The sequence below is a fragment of the Typopeltis vanoorti genome, chromosome 11 (genome assembly GCF_054136105.1).
Source record: "Typopeltis vanoorti isolate ZY-2024b chromosome 11, IOZ_Tvanoo_1.0, whole genome shotgun sequence".
Lineage (NCBI taxonomy): Eukaryota > Metazoa > Arthropoda > Arachnida > Uropygi > Thelyphonidae > Typopeltis > Typopeltis vanoorti.
The window spans coordinates 124,840,267-124,862,649 of NC_143559.1; the positions used below are offsets into that span (position 1 = coordinate 124,840,267).

The following is a 22,383-nucleotide window of genomic DNA, read 5'->3' on the forward strand; positions in this document are numbered from 1 at the left end:
TTTTCCTAGAATGCAAACAACTCATATAGGGATAATTCAATTGAAGGCAAGTTAGCCAGTCTTATATTGAGATGGCAGGATTCTTTCCCTAGAAACTGCATGATGGCAGGAAGTTTATCATCCTGCAAGATATAATCTAGCCAAACAAAGAACACAAGCAATATATGGACAAAATACATTTAACTAGTAGTAATTAGCTTAACAAAATGTGTCATACTTATCTGTATGAATCTCATGGCTGTTATATCATCATACACTAATTAATTAGCATGCCTATTGTAACAAGTTTGCTATAGTGAGTCTAGCGCAGTTACGACTCATCTGTTTGTGTATTTTTTGCTTGAGCAACGCTAATATGGCATTTTTGTTAATTTCTCACTATCCCTATCTGTTTCTCATCAGTGCTTCATAAAGTGATGATGCCTATCTTCAGTCCTGTTGAGTTATTACAAAATAGTTAATTTCTGTTTAATGATAAAATGTTTCTATGGATATTGCAATTTCTGCCTATAACTAATATGAAATTGACATTAATGAAGGTAACATATCATAACTAACAAAAATAAAACTTTTTACAATACCATAGTCCTCCTCATTAGCACCCATGTGGTCATCATTAAAACTGCAATCGAAAGCTAGAATTTTTTCACCTTTTTTAATTTCTACACTAAAGCTTGGTCTGGATTTCATCTATATAAAGAACAGGTTAGAATTAAAAATAATTCTGCTAAAATACAAAAGTTATGTAACAATTTTATCATAAAGTTGACAAACATGTTAAGAAAACAGCAATGCATATGATAGGCCAACAATTAGAATGCAAATGATTCTTTGTGTCCTATCTGTTGAACAATGAATGGAGAAGAATGAAATGTATTGTATGCTACTATTACAATTGTGTTATTAATTATCTCTTATAACTTCAATGCCATATGGGATACAAATGCAATGAAAGAAGCAATTTATTATACATGAGATGTTTAGTTCATAACCAGATAGTTCACAGAGAATTAACATATTCAATATAATAGAGGTTGATTTTTCAGTTAAGTGTTTTGCTGAATCTTATTATATAAAAGGTTTGTTATAAATGTTAATATAAGAGTAGTTGTTTTTATATATTAAGATGTATAAGAATACAAGGGTCAAAGCTGTATAACTTAGAGGAGACTTCCACATAGCCTTAAAGGAATGCGAAGAACCGACCAAAGCTTCTGACCTAATCTCCAATTCTCACCTTCTCGTAGTGCACCCTATTGGGTATCTACCTGATATTGAACGAACGTGGATGGGCTAGCAATTTGGGATTTAGCCGACCAAATTATATTCTTATTGGTTAAACCAAAATACAAAATGATGGTAAAGCATGACAAAATTTCATACCAGCTGGGGCATCGCCCAGTTAAACAAGGCCAACATTGTTTTCGCCAGGGAACCAGAACGAACAGCGAAAAGTCAGCTACTGGAACAAATCTGAAAACACACCCCAACTTAACATCACTAGAGTTAAAGATCAGTACTATCAACAAAAGAAGCCTGAATGGCAAAGAAATGGAGCTAGCTGATAAATTAGATAAGTACCAGATCGACATAATACGGGTGACTGAAACAAAAAAAGACAACAACTGGTGAGATCTTTCTGAGCAATAAATACAAAAAGTTATATTCAGGCAATGACAATCAAGGAAAAGAAGGAGCAGCCATAGTATTCAACACAAAATACGAGGCTAATCTTCTTGAATGGCAGGCAGTCTCAAGTAGAGTAATATGGGTAAATATGAGAATGGGGAACTGGACAATGAGACTTATTTGTGCCTATGGTCCCACAGAAGGTTCTACTAAGGTAGAAGTGGAGGAATTTTTTGACGCTTTAGAAAAAGAAACTGACACAATGAAAAAGGAAAAGTTGGTCCTTGTTGGGGATCTAAATAGCAGAGTAGGAAATGATTGTCAGACATACAAAAATATTTTGGGGAAATTTGGAGAAAAGAGCAAAGCTAATAATAATGGCAAATATCTGTTGGATTTCTGCTCAGGACATGGACTGGTTATTACTAACACCATGTTCCAACATAAAAATGTGCACAAATTTACATGGAGAGAAGAGGCAAGGAATAAGAAAAGTTTCATTGACTATGTTATTGTTGATAGTGATGTTTTTTCCCTGGTGCAGGACACCAGAGTGTTCAGAGGATTTGAAATTGGAAGTAATCACTATTTAGTCTTGAGCAGGATACAACTGAATTTCATATCGAAAAGAATAACATGTAAGAAAGTTTTAAAGCGAATAAAAGTTGAGTAGCTCTCAGATGTGAGTTGTAGACTAAAATACACAAAGATTATTGAAGAAAAAATAAAAGAGTTTGAGAACAGGAACCAAACCTTGGAGATTCAGTAGCAAGCCTTGAAGAACACTCTGATTGATTCAGCTAGAGAGACGAAGTTGTCTGTAAGGATAGAAAAATCAGTACTCCATAGTTGACACAGGAAGTTAAACAGGCAGTGAAGGAAAAGAAGAAAGCATATCAAAAGTTCCTGGCAAATAAGTCAGCTTGTGCTCTTAGAGAATACAGAGAAAAATGTAAGAAAGCTAAACAATGTGTAAAACTAGCTAAACAAAAGTCATGGGAGGACTTTGGCAAAAACACAGAAAATAAATATCAAGAAGGTGGCAAAATATTCTGGAGGTTGTTGAAGAAGCTTAGAAATGGAGGAAAGAGTGCTGTAAAAGTAGTTAGAGATGATAAAGATGGCATGAAAACGAGAAAAAAGATATCCTTGAAGTATGGAGTAATCACTTTGAAAAACTGCTAAATGAAACAAGCAGTGATGACAGCATAGTGGTAAAAAAACACTGACCATGCATGCAGTCAAGAATACATATCCATACTTGAAGTAGAAAAAGCCATCAAAGGCTTGAAATGTGGAAAGGCAGCAGGAGCAGATGATGTTCGACCAGAAATGCTGAAGTATGGTGGTATAAAAGTCTTACAATGGCTGCACTGCATAGTTCAGAATGCCTGGACAGAGGGATAAATTCCCTCTGTCCAGGAGTAGAGCTCTCATAGTACCCGTATATAAAAAAGGAAATAAAACTGAATATGAGAATTACAGAGGTGTATCCCTACTGAGTGTTCCTGGTAAGATATATGCAAGTATACTTGAGAAACGGTTGAGAAGAATTGTGGAAGAAAAGCTTGGTGAAGAACAAGCTGGATTCAGCTTAAATAGAGGCTGTCAGGATCAGATCTTCACTTTACGACAAATAGTCGAGAAAGCATGGGAATATAACAAAGATCTGTATTTAAGTTTTGTCGATCTGGAAAAGGCATATGACAAGGTGCCAAGACAGAAGCTATTCAATATGCTACAGTTATATGGTGTCGATGGGGCATTATATCAAGCAATACTTAGTCTGTATTTGAGTTGTAAGTCGGCAGTTAGAATTGAAGGAAAAACAGAAAGATGTTTAATGTTAAATCTCGTGTGAGACAAGCATGTACATTATCCCCTCTGTTATTCATTATGTATATGGATCACAATATGAAGGAAAGTGGTATTAAACATGATATCAGAATTGGAGATGTTAATGTCAGCTCTTTGCTTTATGCAGACGATGTTATACTTCTAAATAAATCCGCTACAAGTTTGCAAGATTCCCTGACTAAATTGAATAACTGTTGTAATAGATATGGTATGAAGGTCAGCATTAAAAAGACAAAGACAATGAAAATAGGTAGAATTGTTGAAAATATCAACTGTGTTTTGAACGGGGAACCTCTGGAACAAGTAAAACATTTCAGCAACTTAGGCACGATTTTTAGTGAAGATGGTAAATTAAATATAGAAATAGACAACAGAAAGAGCAAGGCTGGTAGGAAATCAATTGAAAAAATTCATATGGAATAAGAGAGAAATTAGTCGGAACACTAAATTAGCTGTATACAAGACAGCGTTCAAACTAGTTTTAACTTATGGATCTGAGAGCTGGGTCAGAAATAAAACACTTGACACCACAGATATGAGAGTCCTGAGAAATATTAGAGGCGTGAAACAGATGGCATCAATGGCAAATATCATATTAAAAATGAGGATATTAGGAAAGAACTTGATATTGTCAGCATCCAGGAATGCATTAGCAAAGTTAATCTCAGGTGGTATGATCACTTAAACAGAATGGGCGAGGAAATATTAGCAAAACAAGTGTTCTCTGCCAGGTTGGCAAGAAAACGACACAGAGGAAGACCAAGATATAGGGGATCGATACGATACAAAGTGCCTTAGATGAATTGTAGATAGGAAGTTAGTAATGATGTAAATTTTTTCATGTAGTACTATCATATCCTGTACACCCTTTGAGGGTACATGGCAGGAATTTGATGATGATGAAGAATGCAATATAACAAACTGCTTTATTGAAATTTTGCTTTGGAAAAAAAAAAAAAAAAAATGCAAAATAAAATATTAAATTTTATTTAGGATTCCTGTGCTTCGAATCATAAACTGTCTGCAGGAAATAATTTTTAAAGACATCCTGTTTGAACTCATGAAAATATTTAATTATTCCTCTTGAAAAGAAAATCAATTCTCTTATCTTTATTCTGTCCTAATAAACAATATTTTACTAGTTTATAAGATGGATTCGCATCACGAAAAGTTACAAAGAGCTACCATCAACAATAATCTGTTCTCAGCTTATTTCAAGTGCTAAAGTTTAATTATAGTCTTGCAAATGAACGTAATTAAAACAGTGAAGTGTAAAAGATAACACTCAGAGTTAAAATTGTATTCATCACAAAGCTATATAATCTTTGGTATTAAAAATGCCAAGAAATTATATTATGGTTCAACCCTTTATGTGAGTGTAAGCAAACAAAGTTCGTATGTGAAGTTTCTTATTGACTCGGCTACTAATATATAGAGGCTAATGACTTCATATTAATTGCCTTAGTATCCCATAATACAAAGCACACATCCTTTCTGATGTGTATAATGTCATATTTTATGAGGAAAGGCCACTACTCAAATTGGTTTCAATCTTTACTGAGGTCTCATCAGTGGGAGTCAGAAGAGATGTTAAGATTAAAGAAATGCAGAAATCATATATTCCATAAAAAGCAGTGAAAAGATGACATACTTTATTATTAAAATACTCTGGATGAGAGCTAGTTTTAAATTAAATTAAAAATGACAAGAAATTTGTTTAATCCCTTATCCAAACAAAAGCAAACAAAGTTTCCAAGTGAAGTTTGTTTGGTATATTGGCGATTTCACTCGTTACTTATGAAAATCCAAGCAAATTTATTAAAACAAATATCAGATAAAATAATTAAAGCTACTGAGAAAAAAATAAGACTAAATTAGGACTAAATCAAATCTAAATACAGGTAAACCTTGATGTGTGTAGTCAATTAGTGCAACAAGTGTACCATATATTGTATATCAAAGTTAAAAATTTCTAATTCAATGATGTTTTGGAACATTCATCAGATTAATTTATATCATTAAAATATTTTAACTGTAATGAAAAGAAAGTAAACTAAAGTTTATGTATTAAAGAAATGAACTACACTACAAAATGAGTGAAAAATATATATGCTACTTTCTACAAAACATATCTTTCAAGCGTTGTTTGAACAGTTGCAGCCTTCTTTTTCTTTACATAAAATTTACAACTAATTCCATTTTCTAGGGTTCAACAAACTACATGCTTCTTTCTATATTCAGATCTAAATCTGTAATTTGTTGTTTAACAATTTCCAAATTTTGAAATATCTGCTTGAATTCCCTTAATAAAATTTCCTTTGACACACTCCTCTCCTTCAGTCACAATTTCTTCTTTCTCATTGTGGGCATGCAGCTGCAACAATTCTACACCCTCTGTCCAAAAAGAAACCGAACTTTTGATAGAAAATAAAACACAGGCCAATTATAATTATTCAAATCATTTATTTCAATCAATATACTCTCCCTCACCTTCGATACAGCTTTGACACGGTCAATTAATTCATTAAATGAGTTTTTTTTATATCGGTTTTTGGGATACTGGGTCGTGGTTACTGCCGCCTGAACATTTTCAGTGGTGTCGTATTGCTTTCCTTTCATCGGCAAACGAATTCGGGAGGAGAGAAAGAAGTCACAGGGTGCTAAATCAGGTGAATCCAACAAACTTGATTTTTGCTCAAAAACTGTCTCACAATATTCAAATGATGAGATGGTGCATTATCGTGCAAAAGTGACTAGCTGCTTGCATCACGATATTCATGCCATACAACAACGAATTCTCATTATCAATCGCTTCAAAACTTCTAGATAAAACTCATCATTGACCATTTGGCCACGAGGAACAAATTCTTTGTGGATAATGCCTTTGGAATCGTAGAAACAAATCAGCATTGTCTTTACTTTTGACTTCTCCAAGCAACTTTTTTTCGGATACCCTCTTCTGGTGGTTTCCACTCAGCCTGGTGTTTTGTTTTGGGCTCATACTCAAAACACCACGTTTCGTCACCAGTAATGCTCGTTTCAAGGAAGTTTGAGTCCTTACGAGCAGTTTTAATGAGATCCTCGCAGTGTTCAATTTGATAAATTTTTTGGTCGTCAGTTAACTTGTGGGGAACAAATTGCGAATTCAATTTACGAAGGCCCAAATTCTCGGTCAAGATGTTGTGCACGGTTGATTTTGGAATCCCCCAATTCATCTTCAATCAATCTCACGGATGATTTCGGGTTTTCTTTGATGAAATCACACACTTTTTGGATATTAACTTCACTCAGCCCAGTTTTTGGACGGTCCGGCTTTTCATCATCCTCAAGAGTCTCACGACCACTTTGAAATTGTTTAAACCACTCATAAACTTGAGTATGGAATAAGCATTCATCACTGTATGCTTTGTGAAGCATTTGATGCGTTTCGGTAAAACTTTTACCAAGTTTAACACAAAAGTCAATCGCAGCTCTCTGTTTGAAACTCATTTTCCAACAGTTCATCGAAACTCACTCTTGGCACTATAACTCCGCTTCTAATGAAACAAATGTCATAAACAGTTGACACAACACTAATGAAGGTTGCCGTTTTTGACAACAAAAAGATACAACAGGTGGCACCACTAGTTTATTCTATTTTCGAAAAGTCCGGTTTCTTTTTGGACAGAGAGTGTATAATCCATGTCAGTGAGTTGCTGTGAATGCAAATCCAGCCATTCTCTTACATTGGGGAAATGAACATCTTCAAAGCCAAGATACTTTTCAGTGATGCTAATTTCGTTAATAAGATCGTCAACTCAATTTCTGAAACAACAAAAGCCATTTACACAGTAAAGCAGAAGTGGCAGCTTGTACGCAAGCACTGCGACACTGCAGAACCCCCAAGGAAAAAACGAAAAAATTAAAATTCGTTTGTGTTTTTAAATAATAATAATGCTTACAACATTATATAAATGCAATACAACATGTTAAAGGTTACAGTTTATGTTTCAACATTGATTGAATAGTTAATAATTGGAATTGTTTGATTAACGATTTAGATTACGAAATAAATGCACTGCGCAATCTCAGAATTATCACGTTCGGTCAGTTATGGCTAGATTCACCAATATTCGTTTGCACTTGTCACTGCACGTAGTAAGTGAATCTGACACTCCTCGTTGAGCAGTGTCACTACAGATAAATTGTATGCTTGCGTGCGTTATTTCTGTGAGATGTGAAACTTTTATTATTGGCATGTGTTTGTGGTGTGGGTGAAATATTTTTGGTAAATTGTATTTTATTCTGTTAAAATAACATATAATTATTTATTTATTATAGATACAAGGCTGAATTATGACGAGTGTCACTGTTGAAAATATGAAAAGATTTATATTTTCTCAATTACTGTTATATGAAAAATTATCGTTACACAAAACAAATGCACTGTGATCTAAAGCAGTGTCAGAATGTCTAAACCGACACTGCTCATTGAGCAGTGTCACTACAAATAAATTGTATGCCTGCACGTTATTTCTGTGTATGAAACTTTTATTAATGTGTGAAATATTTTTAATCAAGCATTTTTTAATATGTAAATTTACTTATTAATAAATTGGTTATTGATTAGGAAAAAAATGAATTATTTTTATTTTTTATATGCAGCACTCCCACTTAAAATTTTCACTGGCAGCCACTGGCAGATGGTATTTCCACACAGCCCTCATTGTACTAGTTATGATTCAAATATTTTCAATAGTTTACCTAATGTTAAAATTCTTCCAAAATTCAGTCAATGAAATTGCACCTTCCCCATTATAGCGTGAACAAAAGTTTTTCATAGATAATACATCTTGAAAGTTGAAATCATGCACCGGTCAATTGGCTGTAGGAAAGATGTAGTGTTTGGAGGTAAAAATATGACTTACATTTTCACACAGGTTATTCAGTGCAGAATGATGGCCAGGGGCATTGTCAAGAACTAAGAGGGCTTTAAATGTAAATTATTTGCTTGCAATAGTTTTTACTGCTGGACAAAAATATATCTTGAACCAATCTTCAACCAAAGCTTGCATAACCCATGACTTTTTATTTGCATGCCAAATTACAGGCAGTGATGATTTGTTGCAACCTCTCAAAGCCCTCAGATTTAGCGCATGATGAATAAGCATAGGTTTCCATTTGAAATAATCTTCAGCATTTCCTCCCAGCAGTCTTCTTTGGAGACATTGTAACCAGGTTGTAATTCATTTTTAACTAAGAAATTCTGGATAGCATTTTCATCCTATAAAGGCCATTAAAAATCAACATTGAAAATTTGGCAGCTGCATGTTATCAGCACTCGCCACTTCCCCCTGTTAACTTGACGTTATGCATTCCAGTTCAAGCTTTAAACTTCTCAAACCACCCTCCACTGGCAGAAAATATCACGGTATCCTCTTTGAATTTGTATTCCAATTTGAGTGATGAAAACAGGCTTAAGTGCTTTTACCAATTGGAATCTGTTTCTGATTGCAATTTTCCAGCCAAGTTATTAAAAGATTTTCCATTTCAACCAAAAAAGGTTTTCTGTTCCTAGTGCACTATGTACTGAATGATGTTGATGCAACTTTACCTTGTTCTATGTATTCCTTATATTTAAACAGAATTAGTCGTACCACACACTCATTGAGGCCTAGTACCATGCCAATGATTTCCTTGCTTTGACCATTATCAAACCATTTAATAATGTCAAGTTTCATATACAAAGTAATACCTTTATGTTTCTTCTCATCGCATTTCACTGGCATATCACTTTTCCTTTTGGACATGGTGAATGTTTACAGAATATTAAATACAGAACTACTTAGCATGAAATACAGTAATGGGAAGACACGCTTTGACATGTCTGCCTTGGATGTTTGCCTAAGCAAAACGGAGCTTACGGCAGCATAGTCGTGCAGCAGAAGTTATTTCTATTTAAATAAAGACAAATTTTTTGATAGTACAAAGATACTTCTAAGCCATAGTTATGCATAAATAAATTTAAGGTAATTTTTCATTTATATAACTTTTTTTAAAAAAAACTTGGCATTGTTTAATAATGTGTCAATTTAAATCCTAAGATATTTAAAACCAAAATGACATGAAAAAAAAATATTTATAAAGATATCGTGGGATGATGAGATTAAGGCTGGAACTCAGTGGCATAGAAAATCTCAAAACAGGACTGAATGGAGGACAATGGAGGAGGCCTTCGTCTAGCAGCAGACAGAAAATGGCTGATGAAGATACCAGCATTTATGGTACTTGAGCTTCCAGGAATAAAAACCATCACCTCTGGCAGACAGATGGAAATGATGGATGATGCACCATTATAACAATGTATCTTGTCACTTTTTTATTCAGTAATTTTGATAAGTAAAAATATATTGGTCACACAAGAACCATTTTATCTGACTTGTCACTGTACAATCTCTGATGTCCCATAGAGTCCAGAAAACAATGAAAGAAAAGTAATTGGAAACTCTCAATGCAATCAAATCAGGCCCAAGTGAAATTGCTGAAAGCAACTTTAAAACAGTAGGTCAGAAATGACATCAGCAGTGGAACTCATGTGAATGTGGTTGGGATAGGCATCTACTCTAAATAAAATTTATTCATTCAATCATTCACCAACTCATTGAGGCCTTATCTTTAGCACGAAGCATCCTTTGTGAGAAGCCAGAAACAGAATTATATTTAAGCAGAAAATACTAATTGAAATAAATAAAAAAAATAAATGATTATGTAATATGCATAGTTGATATTAAGTCTCAACTTAATATCATCAGATCTTATATTTCAGTCTTCTAAGCAATTCATACTGTGCCAAACCACTAGATCTTGGTCTTCACCGGGGTCTTTTTTCCTGCCTTCCTGACAAAATAAAAAAAAAAAGCATGTTTTGCTAACCTTTCTTTTACCATTCTATTTGACTAACTATATCACCTTATAATGACTGCTCATGCACTTCTGCATGAAATATCAAGTTCATTCATAATACTCTCATTTTTAATATGGTTCTGCCAGTGATGCCATGTACATCAACACATCTATGCAGATCATTTCCACATTTATTTTTAATTTCAAAGAAAATTTAGTCAAAATTAACCACTCATCAGCAGGAAATTAATGATTTTGTCATAAGACTAAATATGCATCTCTTGATCAATATGTCATCATCAAATTCCTAATATGTACCCTCAGGGGTGTACAGAATAATTATGATGGTCCTACATGAAAAGGTTGCATCATTACTAACTTCCAATCAATAATTTTCCTCCAAATTAGTCTGTTATCTGTCAAGACTCCAATATTATCAGATCTTATATTTCTGTCTTTTAAGGTACTTTTTACTGCATCAATCCACCTACATCATGGTCTTCCTCTGGGTATTTTTCCTGTCAACCTGGCAAAGAACACTTGCTTTGTTAATCTTTCCACTCTCGTCCTTTTTACCCCATACTACCTGAGATTGGCTGTACTAACACATTCCTGAATGTAACAATGGCAAGTTCTTTCCTAATATCCTCATTTTTAATGTCATACTGACATTGATGCCATCTATTCACTGCACTAATCTTTCTCCAAACTCTCATATGAGAGGTCTCTAGTCAAGTGTTTTATTTCTAACCCAGCTCTGAGGTCCATAAGTTAAAAGTGATTTGAACAACATCTTGTATACAGCTAATTTAGTGTTTAGGCTCATTTCTTTCTTATTCCATTATAAATTTATTCAGCTGATTTCCTACCATACCAGCATTACTAATTCTGTTGTCCATTTTCATATTTAATTTACCATCTTCACTAAATATTGTGCCTAAATAGCTTGTTCTACAGGTTCGCCATTCAGGATACGGTTGAGGTTTTCAATGTTTCTACCTATTTTCATTGTCTGTCTTTTTATTGCTGATTTTCATACAAAATTTGTTAAATAGTTAAGGAATTTATTTGTCACAAAATAATTGTTACCCCTAGGTCTCCCCACATATATTAGTTATGTACTGAAAAATTTCCTCTGAAACAACTGTATTAAATCCTTTAAGTAATCATATTCCCCACACTTTCTGTCTATCAGCCAACCCAACTCGAACATTAAAATCACCAAGAAGAATCACTATCTTAAGTGTTACACAAGATGGTGATGGTGTCTAATTTGAGTCCAATCTGGATCATTATCAGCAACTAGAGTTGGAATATATAGTGGTACTGATCACTGTGGCATGCTGATTCTTGATCAGTTTCAAGTGTAAGGTCATCTTATGATCAATGATTATAGTTTATACTTCTGATAGATGGCTGACTGACAAGCTTATTTTTAATAGCAAAACCAACTTCATGAATCAGTTTTTATTTTTCAAAAGTAAGGTATATGCTACAGTCTTAGCTGTCCATCTCCAACACAGTGGATTTCTAAGAAGGCAGCAAAAGCAGCCATTTTTTACTCATACTGACTGTTATGAATATTCATACTGCTGACATAAATCAACATAGATGAATAATTATAACAGGTTTAACATTCAGGCTGCGAAGAGCACTTTTTTTAGTCCCCTTATATAGAGTGAACATGGTAGATCCTGAAAGAACTACTGTGTCACAAGTGCCTGTCACTTATGTGCCAATTGATGAGTAGGAACTTCGATTGATGGTCCTGTTCTCTCTCTTTTTTTTTAAAAGATGAATCAGTCTGCTTCTTGACAAAGGTTACCCTTAATTTTCTAAAATCTATTCTCTCTTCAGGATTTCTCATCCATTATATTCCAGAAATCCTAATAATTTCATCTTTCCATCTCTTCTTCAGTCTTTTCCTCTGCTTATTACCTATCTACAGGTCTCCACTCAGTTAATAATTTACACCATTTTGTTATATCTTGTAATGTGTCCAGCTCATCACTTTGAATGCCTGATGTATTTGATAATGTTATGTAAGCCGATTCTTGATCATATTAAATGATTAAAATATAATTTACATACTTAAATACAAATATCACTATAGTTAAAGATATTTTTTCAAACATACTACTCACTTCTCCCATTTCTGGTTGTTTTTCTTGACTGGGATCTACACTGTCATCACTTGCAGTATCCACTGAGTGGCTGACATTAAGTTTCACGACAATTCTAGAACAAATTTAAGAGGTCAGCAATGTTACTAATAATTATATTTGAATAGTTTCACATAAGTAATAATAAATGGAAATTATCAAACTGCAATGCCAAAAAATTTCCATGCCAACTTTATACTCTACATCCCACCCTTGCCTACTAGATCTCAAATTCTGACACTTGGTCTCACTGAACTGACAGCTCCACAAACTAGCTCATTTATACAGTTTATTCAGATAATCCTCCAGCATGGTTTTATCTTCTTGAATTAACTTTGCATCATCTGCAAACAGCTACAAATCTCCAGTTAAATCCATTCCGATATCATTAATCTTGTAGATTAATTAATGGATTCCAAAACAGATCCTTGCGTATACTACAGTTGACGTTGTTCTTTCGGGATACTGTGCCCTCATATACTGATATCTCCCTGACAACCGAGCACTTATCTGAATTACTAATTTAGTATCTATCTCATCTATTCCAATTTAGTTACAGCTTTTTATGTCGCAACATATCGAAGCCCTTTACGAATTATATAAATATAATAAAATTCTGATGCAAATTTGAGCAGTTAATTCACCACAATAAAATAGAATAGTTTCTCCCATGATTTTCATGTATACAATATTAAAATTAAATACATATATATTTCTATGATATAAAATTAAATACATACTGCATATATTTCCAGGAGTGATAAAGATGTCACAGATGCAATCCAGAAAGAGACGGTGCTCATATAAAGAAATGATTTAAGTAATAAGATACAGCATGAGAGAGAATTGCTGAATAAAGAGAGAGGGAATTGTTACTCTATTATTGACATATGTTAATTTCAGCGGTCCTTTGTTACTCTGTTACTGACATATGATAACAGAGTAACAAAGGAGGGCTATGATAGCAAATGATTCAATGTGCAGGCTGCATAGAAGAAATAAGTGCCAGTTATTCTATATGTGGAGTGAATTTGATAGCAGAAAAATTTCATATAAGACAGATGGACTTAAATGGACTTGGGATTCCATAGGAATACCTAGAGAAATTATTTATTGGTATAAGACCTAAATGCAGGCAAGAGGTGGACCAAGATAATTTTGCACCCTGGGCAGACTCCGTGTGTGATGCCCCTAAGTTTTTTTTTTTATATTTTTTTTATACTTATACTATACTAGCAAAACCGGTAGGCAATATTGTACGAAGATACGTACGAATTAAAAATCTATGGTCAGTTTAACAAGTTTAACAATAAGTCTTATATTTTGTAACATTTTACAACCAAAAATATGTATAATTTAAATAGCAATCTACATATTTGGAACTATATTATGCAAATTGCTTGCTTTTAAAAATTGTAAAGTTTCTAATGGCGAATTGATGTTTTCCGGAAGTAAACTGTTTAGAGATTTAATTTCTTCAAAGCGTTCATTCCTGTCAATGTCACTACTATTTTAGATAAGAACCATTGGCCTTTGACAAAAAAAGAAGTTAATTAGTTTAGTTAACCGTAATGGGGTTTGTATTTAATTGTTTTTATTTATATTTGGTTATTTTTATTACAAGCAGAGAATAGTTAAATTGTTAGTGGTGTTTATTTCTTTCTTTTTTCCTTATTTACTCTTTTGTGAAATAATGTAGTGTTTGATTTTTAAACTTTATTCTATTTTTGCTTTATTATTGCAAATACATTTGCAACAGGTTATACTAGTACATATATAAAGATAAAAAGTCTATAGATTCTTAAATATGTGACTTTACTTGCTAAGTAGACATTTCTATCAATAGAAGATAATGAACTATTTTATGTTCTTTCAATATTTGCATCTTTTTGGAGCAGAAGAAAATATAGCAATGCTCCATTGCCAGGTAATTATTTTTGGAAGGAGCGCAGGCTCTCAGGCCCTAGTGCCAGTCTTAGTTTTGACACCTCTATGTTTGGTGCCCGGTCAGCCTGTCCCTTAATCTGGCACTGAATGCAGGGAAACTAGATTATCATGGGAGGAATGGTGAGAATATATAAGTTCAGCTAGGGTATGCAAGTGTGATGATGATACAAATGGCAATAAGTATAGTTATGACTTTGGTGAACAGGTAGACCAGTATGCATTGAATTTGGACTTTCTGAATGTGTACAGGAACAGAAAAGACATAAAGTTACCCACTGGGCCAAGCAGACTGCTGATATAAGGATATAAAAAAAGCTGGGAAGTAACTTATGTCTATATACAAATGCGAACAAAAATCAGGAACAAAGAAGTTGAATTTGTTGCTTTGGTAAATATGTCAGCAATCAGCTAATGCCTTTTTGTTTCCCCTTTGGGAGTAGGCGAGGCCGTTTTAGCCCTATCTAACTTTTGGAGACTGAGTGGGTTCGCCCATTATTGAGGTCTTGTCAGTGGTATATCCAAGGTAAAAAACTTTCTACATCTATCTCTCATCCTGAGATTTTATTTAATAAGGTCAAAGCACCTTATGGTAACTTGTTTTGGTAAAATACTTATAAGCTCTGTATTACTTAAATCTTAGTATTTCTAAGCCTGGCTCCCACTGACGAGACCTCAATAAAGGTCAAAACCGGTCTGGGTAGTGGCCCCTTGCCTTTAATACATAGCATCATACATCTCCTCCAGGAGATGTGCTTTGCATTAAGGGTAAATATTAAGAATAGTGATCAGAACTTATTCCACCTTTAACACGAGTTGCACTACGTACGGGGTCACCTCTACTTGCAGGCGCAAATTTGACTGACTTGTCTGTTTGCTTACTTGGGAAATGGATTAAAACCAGGTTTATTTATATTTAAAATAGCTTGGTATCTTTAATGTACATTATACCCAAGGTAAAAAACTTTCTACATATATATATATATATAGTTTCGTTTCACTTAGTGTTTGAATTAAATACTAATTTATGAAAATTTGCTACAAAATCTCAATGTAGAAATCAATAGACCAAAGATGAAGCCTATATCAAATACTCCTGCTAAGCAATTTTGTGCCATTACAATTCAGTTGGATGACCGCCTCAAACATGAAAGGTTGTACTTTCTTATTGTACCTTAGCAGAGTGGGATAGGGTATTTTTTATAATATTTTTACACACACACACACATATATATATATCACATAATCCAGAAACTTTAGAGATCAAACATTTCTCAACACATCTAAACAATCAACCCTCTAGGATCCAGTTTACCTTAGAAAAGGAAAAAGAAAAAGAAAACAGTCTCCCATTCCTAGACTCTCTGATTACATGCCAGCCTGATGGATCCCTGGCATTCTCAATTTACATGTCTGTAAATTCTGTATGATCCTTTCAGAGGTTTGTAAGTCCCAATCATATCACCCCTTTTTCTTCTGTTTGCTAGTGTCTGCAGCCTACAGATTCTCAATCTGCCTTCATAATCTGTATTCCATAATCCTGATATCATTTTTGACACACTCTCCTTTGCACTCCCTCCACCATATCAGAATCACCACGGAAGCCATGTGTTGAGGCTCAAGTGCTGTGAAGACATCGTGTTGGAGGTTTAATGGAATATCATCAGTACTGGGAAAAGATTAAAACTACTTTTAATGCTTTCAATATTTCATCTGTCATTGAGACATCCTCAGGAATTACAAATAACTTTTGTAATAACACACTCAAATACAATACTAAGTGAAACACATGAGTGACTAAAGTCCAATTTGGTGGTGCGCCTTCTATGGGTGTTTGTAGGTGGCCTAGGATGTAACTTGGAATCTCTGATAAGTAATGTTTCTCAAATTTTGGGAAGTTTTATGCATAAATAAATAAATACAGTTACATAAAACTTCCCAAAATCCAAAAGCTGCTCAACTTTTGTTCGCTTTAAAACTTTCTTACATGTTATTCTTTTCAATATGAAATTCAATTTTATCCTGCTCAAGACTAAATAGTGATCACTTCCAATTTCAAATCCTCTACACTCTAGTGTTCTGCAGAAGTGAGAAAGCATCACTATCAACAATAACATAGTCAATGAGGTTTTTTTTTTATTCCTTGCATCTTCTCTTCATGTGAATTTGTGCACATTTTTATGTGGGAACATTGTGTTAGTAATAACTGGTCCATGTCCTGAGCAGAAATTTAACAGGTATTTGCCATTACTATTAGCTTTACTCTTTTCTGCAAAATTTTCCCAAAATATTTTTGTATGTCTAACAATCATTTCCTACTCTGCTATTTAGATCCCCAACAAGGACCAACTTTTCCTTTTTCATTGTGCAAATGCTTACTCTAAAGCACCAAAAAATTCCTCCACTTCTACCTTAGTAGAACCTTCTGTGGGACCATAGGCACAAATAAGTCTCATTGTCTAATTTCTCATATTTGCCCACATCACTCTACTTGAGATTGCCTACCATTCAAGAAGATTAGCCTCGAATTTGAATACTATGGCTACTCCTCCTTTTTCTTGATTGTCATTGCCTGAATATAACATTTTGTATTTATTGCTAAGAAAGATCTCACCAGTTTTTGTCTTTTTTTTGTTTCAGTCACCCCTATTATGTCGATCTGATACTTACCTAATTCCTCAGCTAGCTCCATTTCTTTGGCATTCAGGCTTCTTATGTTGATAGTACCAGTCTTTAACTCTGGTGATGTTGAGTTGGGGTGTGTTTTCAGATTTGTTCCAGTAGCTGACTTTTCGCTGTTCGCCCTGGTTCCCTGGCGAAAACAACGGGGGCTTTGTTTAACCGAACGACACCCCAGCCAGAATGAAATTCTGTCATGCTGTACCATCATTTTATATTGTTCGTTCAGTATCCAAGTAGATATAGTTCGCCCACTGTTTATAGATCTCTCCTTGGCATTTTGCCAAGAATAGTCGATTCATACTGAAGGGGAGAAAGAAATGAAGGATATACAAATTGGTCACCAACATGCGAAATCGCATGCTTTCTTGTCTGTCGCTGTACTAGTAGTAGCTTGATTTTTGTTGTCATTTTTTTGCATTATTTTTTTATTATTAATTTGTATGATGCATCCAGTACAGTCAACAAGTTCTATTGTTAAACGTTTCAGTAGCCCTTGCAAAAGAATATTGAATAATGTGCTGACATTCTGCAAAAAAGAATTGTCTCCATGTTCCCCTTTCTCAAGTCATAAAATGTGCAGATGCAATTGCGGGCATATCAGGGTAGACTGTTAAAAGAATTCGTTGGGAATCAAAAGGTGAAGGTAAGCCATAATTTAAATCTCCTAAAAAAAGCGTCAGAGTAAAGAAAACCATCGAAACCATAGCTTTGAATGATTTTGATGTAGATGTTATAAGAAGAACTATTCACGAATTTTACGTGGTCGTGAAAAGGGTGCCAACTGTTCCGAAATTGATTCCTGTGCTTAAAGAAAAAATTAATTTTCCTTGGAAAGGAGAAAGTTCAAGGAAAATACTTCATGAAATTGAATTTTGTTTTAAAAAGTCCCAGAATAAAAGGAAACTTATCATGGAGCAAAGTGACATTGTTTTATCTAGAACGCAGTATTTGAGAGCAATAAGACGTTTCAGGGAGGAGAAAAAAACGATTGTGTATCTAGATGAAACTTGGATTGATAGTAATTTAACTTATGGAAAATGTTGGCAGTCTAAAGAAGAATGTGGAGTGCTACAAACCAGAAATGCCTCGCTGCGCATAATAATTTTGTGTGCGGGTGGAGAAATGGGTTTTTTAGAATTGAAACTTACTATACAAAGCCAATTTAACTACTGGAGATTACCATGGGCAAATGAATTCTAAGATCTTCGAAAAGTGGGCAGAAGAAAAACTGATTCCAAACCTTCCTAAAAATGCTGTTGTTATAATTGATAACACTTCATATCACTCTATTCAATTAAACAAAGTTCCAAAGTGGTCTAATAAGAAGCAAGTTCTTATAGATTGGCTCTCTGCAAATAACATTTACCATTCCCCAGATATGCGAAAAATTGAATTGCTTAATTTGGTCAAAAGAAACTCGCCCACAACTAAACTATTTAAATTCAACACGATGCTCAAAGAGCATGGATTTCTAGCTTTGAGGCTACCACTATATCATTGCACTATTAATGCTATTGAGTATGTTTGGGCATAAGTGAAAAGTTTCATTCGCCATCGCAACGTAACTGGAGATATTGACATGTCGAAACTTTTTAAGCTTCCAGAACAGGTGATTGAAAGTATTACAGTTCAAAACTGGGGAAAATATTGCTCTCGATGTCACCTCATTGGAAAATATGTATTGGGACAGAGATGGAATTATCGAAGAATTATGCGAACCTTTGGTAATCAGTTTAAGTGAAAGTGATGGCAATTCGGACACCGATTCAGATGACTCTGAAGATTGAAAGGATTTGATAATGGTATTTTTTTCCAACATTTTTTTGCATGGGTTTGTTAAAAGTCACAAGTCATAAATAATTAATCAGTTTAGGACATTAAAGTGTCTCAGTTCTCTCAACTGTAAGTTTAGAATATCTAAGTTCATTTGAAAAAATTTCTGTTTTTCTGTATAATTATTTTTATTTTATAGAAAACTTTCTTAAAAATAAACTTAGCTAAATTTTTGTTTTATGCTATACCTTTTTTAATTTTGTTAATACTCTACGTACATTTTTCCGACTGTTACACAAGCAAAATAGTTACACTTTAAAAACTACAATGTTCATAAAAGAAATGCTAAATTTTCCGAACTGTAATAATAAACAAACTCATCCCAGAAGACAGATTGATTACCCTATTATCGGAATGGATTCTCCTTTTTCTGACATGCACACAAGTGTCGAGGGATCTCTAATCGGTGGGCAAACTATACCTAACAGAGTGCACCACGAGAAGGTGGGGATTTGACATTAGGTCAGACGCCCCAGTCAGTTCTCCACATTCCTTTAAAGGCTATGTGAAGGAGTTCTCCTCTCATTTATACAGCTTTGACCCTCATATTCTTTAAAAAAATTGCTTCCAAAAATATGATTCACTACTCTTGGATATACATCTATTCAGGGGATACAATAGCCACAAACCACTAGGGAGGACCAGAGAAATAGCATGTTGGTTATAATGAATTCAGGAAAAAATAAATAATATATTCCCATGAAACAAAGAAAATGATTGGAAACAAAACAAATAGCAGGAAATGGTACTGTCCACAGAACAATGTTTATGTGTGGCAAAAACCATACATAAAATGAAATCATAGATAAATACAATAAAGAAACTCAAGGGGCATATAACAAAGGAAAGCTCTGGAAATACAAGATAACCAATGAGAAAGAACAAAAAAGAACAAATGAACAAAAAGAACCAATGGCAGAAAATCATTAAAGAAGCACATAAAAACAACAAAAAGTGCAAATGTGAACATTAATGGGAGACATATAAGAAACAAATAACAAACTAGAAGAGAATGAAATTATAAAAATAAAAATCCTGAATTAATATATATATATATTTAATATCGTGCCCATACACAAGCGGTTGGTTGATCAACCTATAGTACATTAGTACCGTGTGTGGGTAGTGGGTTTAAATTAAGAAGTGTTACTTCTGAATGGAAATCTTCATAATAAACTAAATATGTGCAGTTTGTACTATTAATCCAAAATAAACTGAAAACTTAAACAGTCATTTGATTTTATAACTGCAACTTCCAATTGCAAATGAACACAAGATGAACATTGGTCTGTTTTAGTAATAATGTAAAAGGGAAAGTAACTGAGCATGTGGTATAATCAAGTCAGCTTGAAATTGGACAGGCCCAATGATGAACAGTTGGCAAAATTAGATACTGTTCTCCTAGAAATGTAAATTGAAGAACTATAACATGTAAAGGAGATACAGTATTCCTTTAATACAAAGTTTAAAAAATTGAATTTTGCATGGATAACAGCTTCATTTGTTTGCAAGATGCCTCATCCATGGTTTAAAAAAAAAAAAAAAGCTATATTGATTCTTTTTTCAGCTAAATTTATTTAATGGTACAGTTTACTAACATTTTGGTTCATTATGAAGATTTTAGATAAGTGACATTAATTCTGCATTTTCATTTTTTGATTTCGTACTCCTAGTTTTTTCTTATGTCTCTCATTAGCATTTGTACTTTTTCTTGTTTTGTATTATGTTTGTTCCTACTACGAATCCTTTATTCTCTCATCAACGCATAATTTCTCATAATTTTCTTTGTTCTATTTCCTATAATTTGCTTCTTAAATTAAACTTCCCAAGAAATTACATTCTTCTTTAATCCTTCATCCAAGTATGTGCAGTTACATAACTATCAGCCTGCAGTTATAGAGCAATTACATTAATTACTCAGCCAACCAGACCAGCAAACCTACTGAGTGATTTAATGTACATCATTTTAAAACTATATGATATTAGTTTTAAAATTTACATTTTAAAACTAATATCATATAGTTTTAAAATGTCCAGAAGAAAATCATTTTTCAATAATTCAAGAGTGTTAGTGTGAAGCAGCGTTTCTCAAAGTGTGGTACGCGGACCCCTGGTGGATCCGTGGCAATTTTCGGCTATGCATCATTAACGCATGAAATAAAATTTAAGTTTGAGATCGTAAAACGTTCCTATTGTATCACTGAATAAGGCACAGAGACATCTGCAGGCTGTGTAATATGTTTCTGTAATATGCAGGCTGTGTAATATGTTTCTAATTGCACTGTTTGTGTAACAAACAGTGCAATTAGAGACAACTGGGATAAAAACGAAATAAAGAATCGCATGACCCCTACCACATAAAATGCTGTATAGTAGACAATCAAAACCATGGTGGACCGGCAACATATGGTTTTGTTTGAGTGAATGTGTTAAAACTAAGAAATATATAGTGAATGTGTTTCAGATAATATATAAGGAATTCGGTTGAAGAGAATTAGCATTTCAACTGAACTGTCAGCTTGCCTTTGTCAATTAATAGCACAATCTTTTGTTAATACCACACCAATCATATGAATGTCTTCATAGCTGCTTTATCTCTACTGGCCTACCATTGCTGTCTGTTTCAAGTTCTGCTTTCACTAGCCATTTGTTGAAGGACTGTTCGTTAAATACGATAATTTTTTTTAGCTTTTAAATTCTTAAGTATGGATCACTGGTTAAAGACTTGATTTTTAAAATGTGCAAAAGAGAGGAACATAGTAGATACAAGTAGCTGTCAGCTACAAGAAAATGTTGATATTGTATCTGGATCAAGTGAAATTGATAAGTGTGCGTTGTCTGACATCTCTAAAGAACCAGCTAGGAAGAAGATGAGAAAACTTCGTGAGTACGATATAAACTACTTGAAATGTGGATTTTCATGGACGGGAAATGAAGAGGAACCTATTCCATTATGTGTAATTTGTGGTGAAACTTTAAAAAAATGAAAGCATGAAACCATGTAATTTAAATCGCCATTTTGAATCGAAACATAATGAATGCAAGGACAAACCTGTCGAATTTTTTCGAAATAAACTAAAAAATTTAAAAGAATCTGAAAAAGTGATGTCAATCATGTCAGGAGGTGAAAACATGAAGGCTTTAGAAGCTTCATATTGTGTGTCACTATTAATAGCAAAAAGTGGTGCAGCAGAAACAATTGGTGAAACTTTGGTCAAGCCTGCAGCAAAAATAATAGCGGAAATTATGATCGGAGATAATGCAAAAAGATCTTTTGATCGGATTTGATTTTCAAATAGTACCATTCATTGAAGAATCACTGAAATGGCTGAAAATATAAAACAAACATTGTTATCCGATATATGTAAGAGTCGTTATTATGCGTTGCAGGTAG

At 33.8% G+C, this 22,383-nt stretch overlaps 1 protein-coding gene across 1 annotated transcript in view; it reads right to left on the minus strand.

Annotated features, from left to right (window-relative positions):
• P32 (complement C1q binding protein P32) overlaps positions 1-22,383 on the minus strand; it is a 56,998-nt gene that overhangs the window by 20,646 nt on the left and 13,969 nt on the right. Inside the window, exons 3-4 of the mRNA XM_090400529.1 lie at positions 12,513-12,606; positions 582-690 (exon numbers count right to left, since the gene is read on the minus strand). Coding sequence (XP_090256655.1) covers positions 582-690; positions 12,513-12,606 — 203 coding nt within the window. The remainder of the gene's footprint in view (positions 1-581; positions 691-12,512; positions 12,607-22,383) is intronic.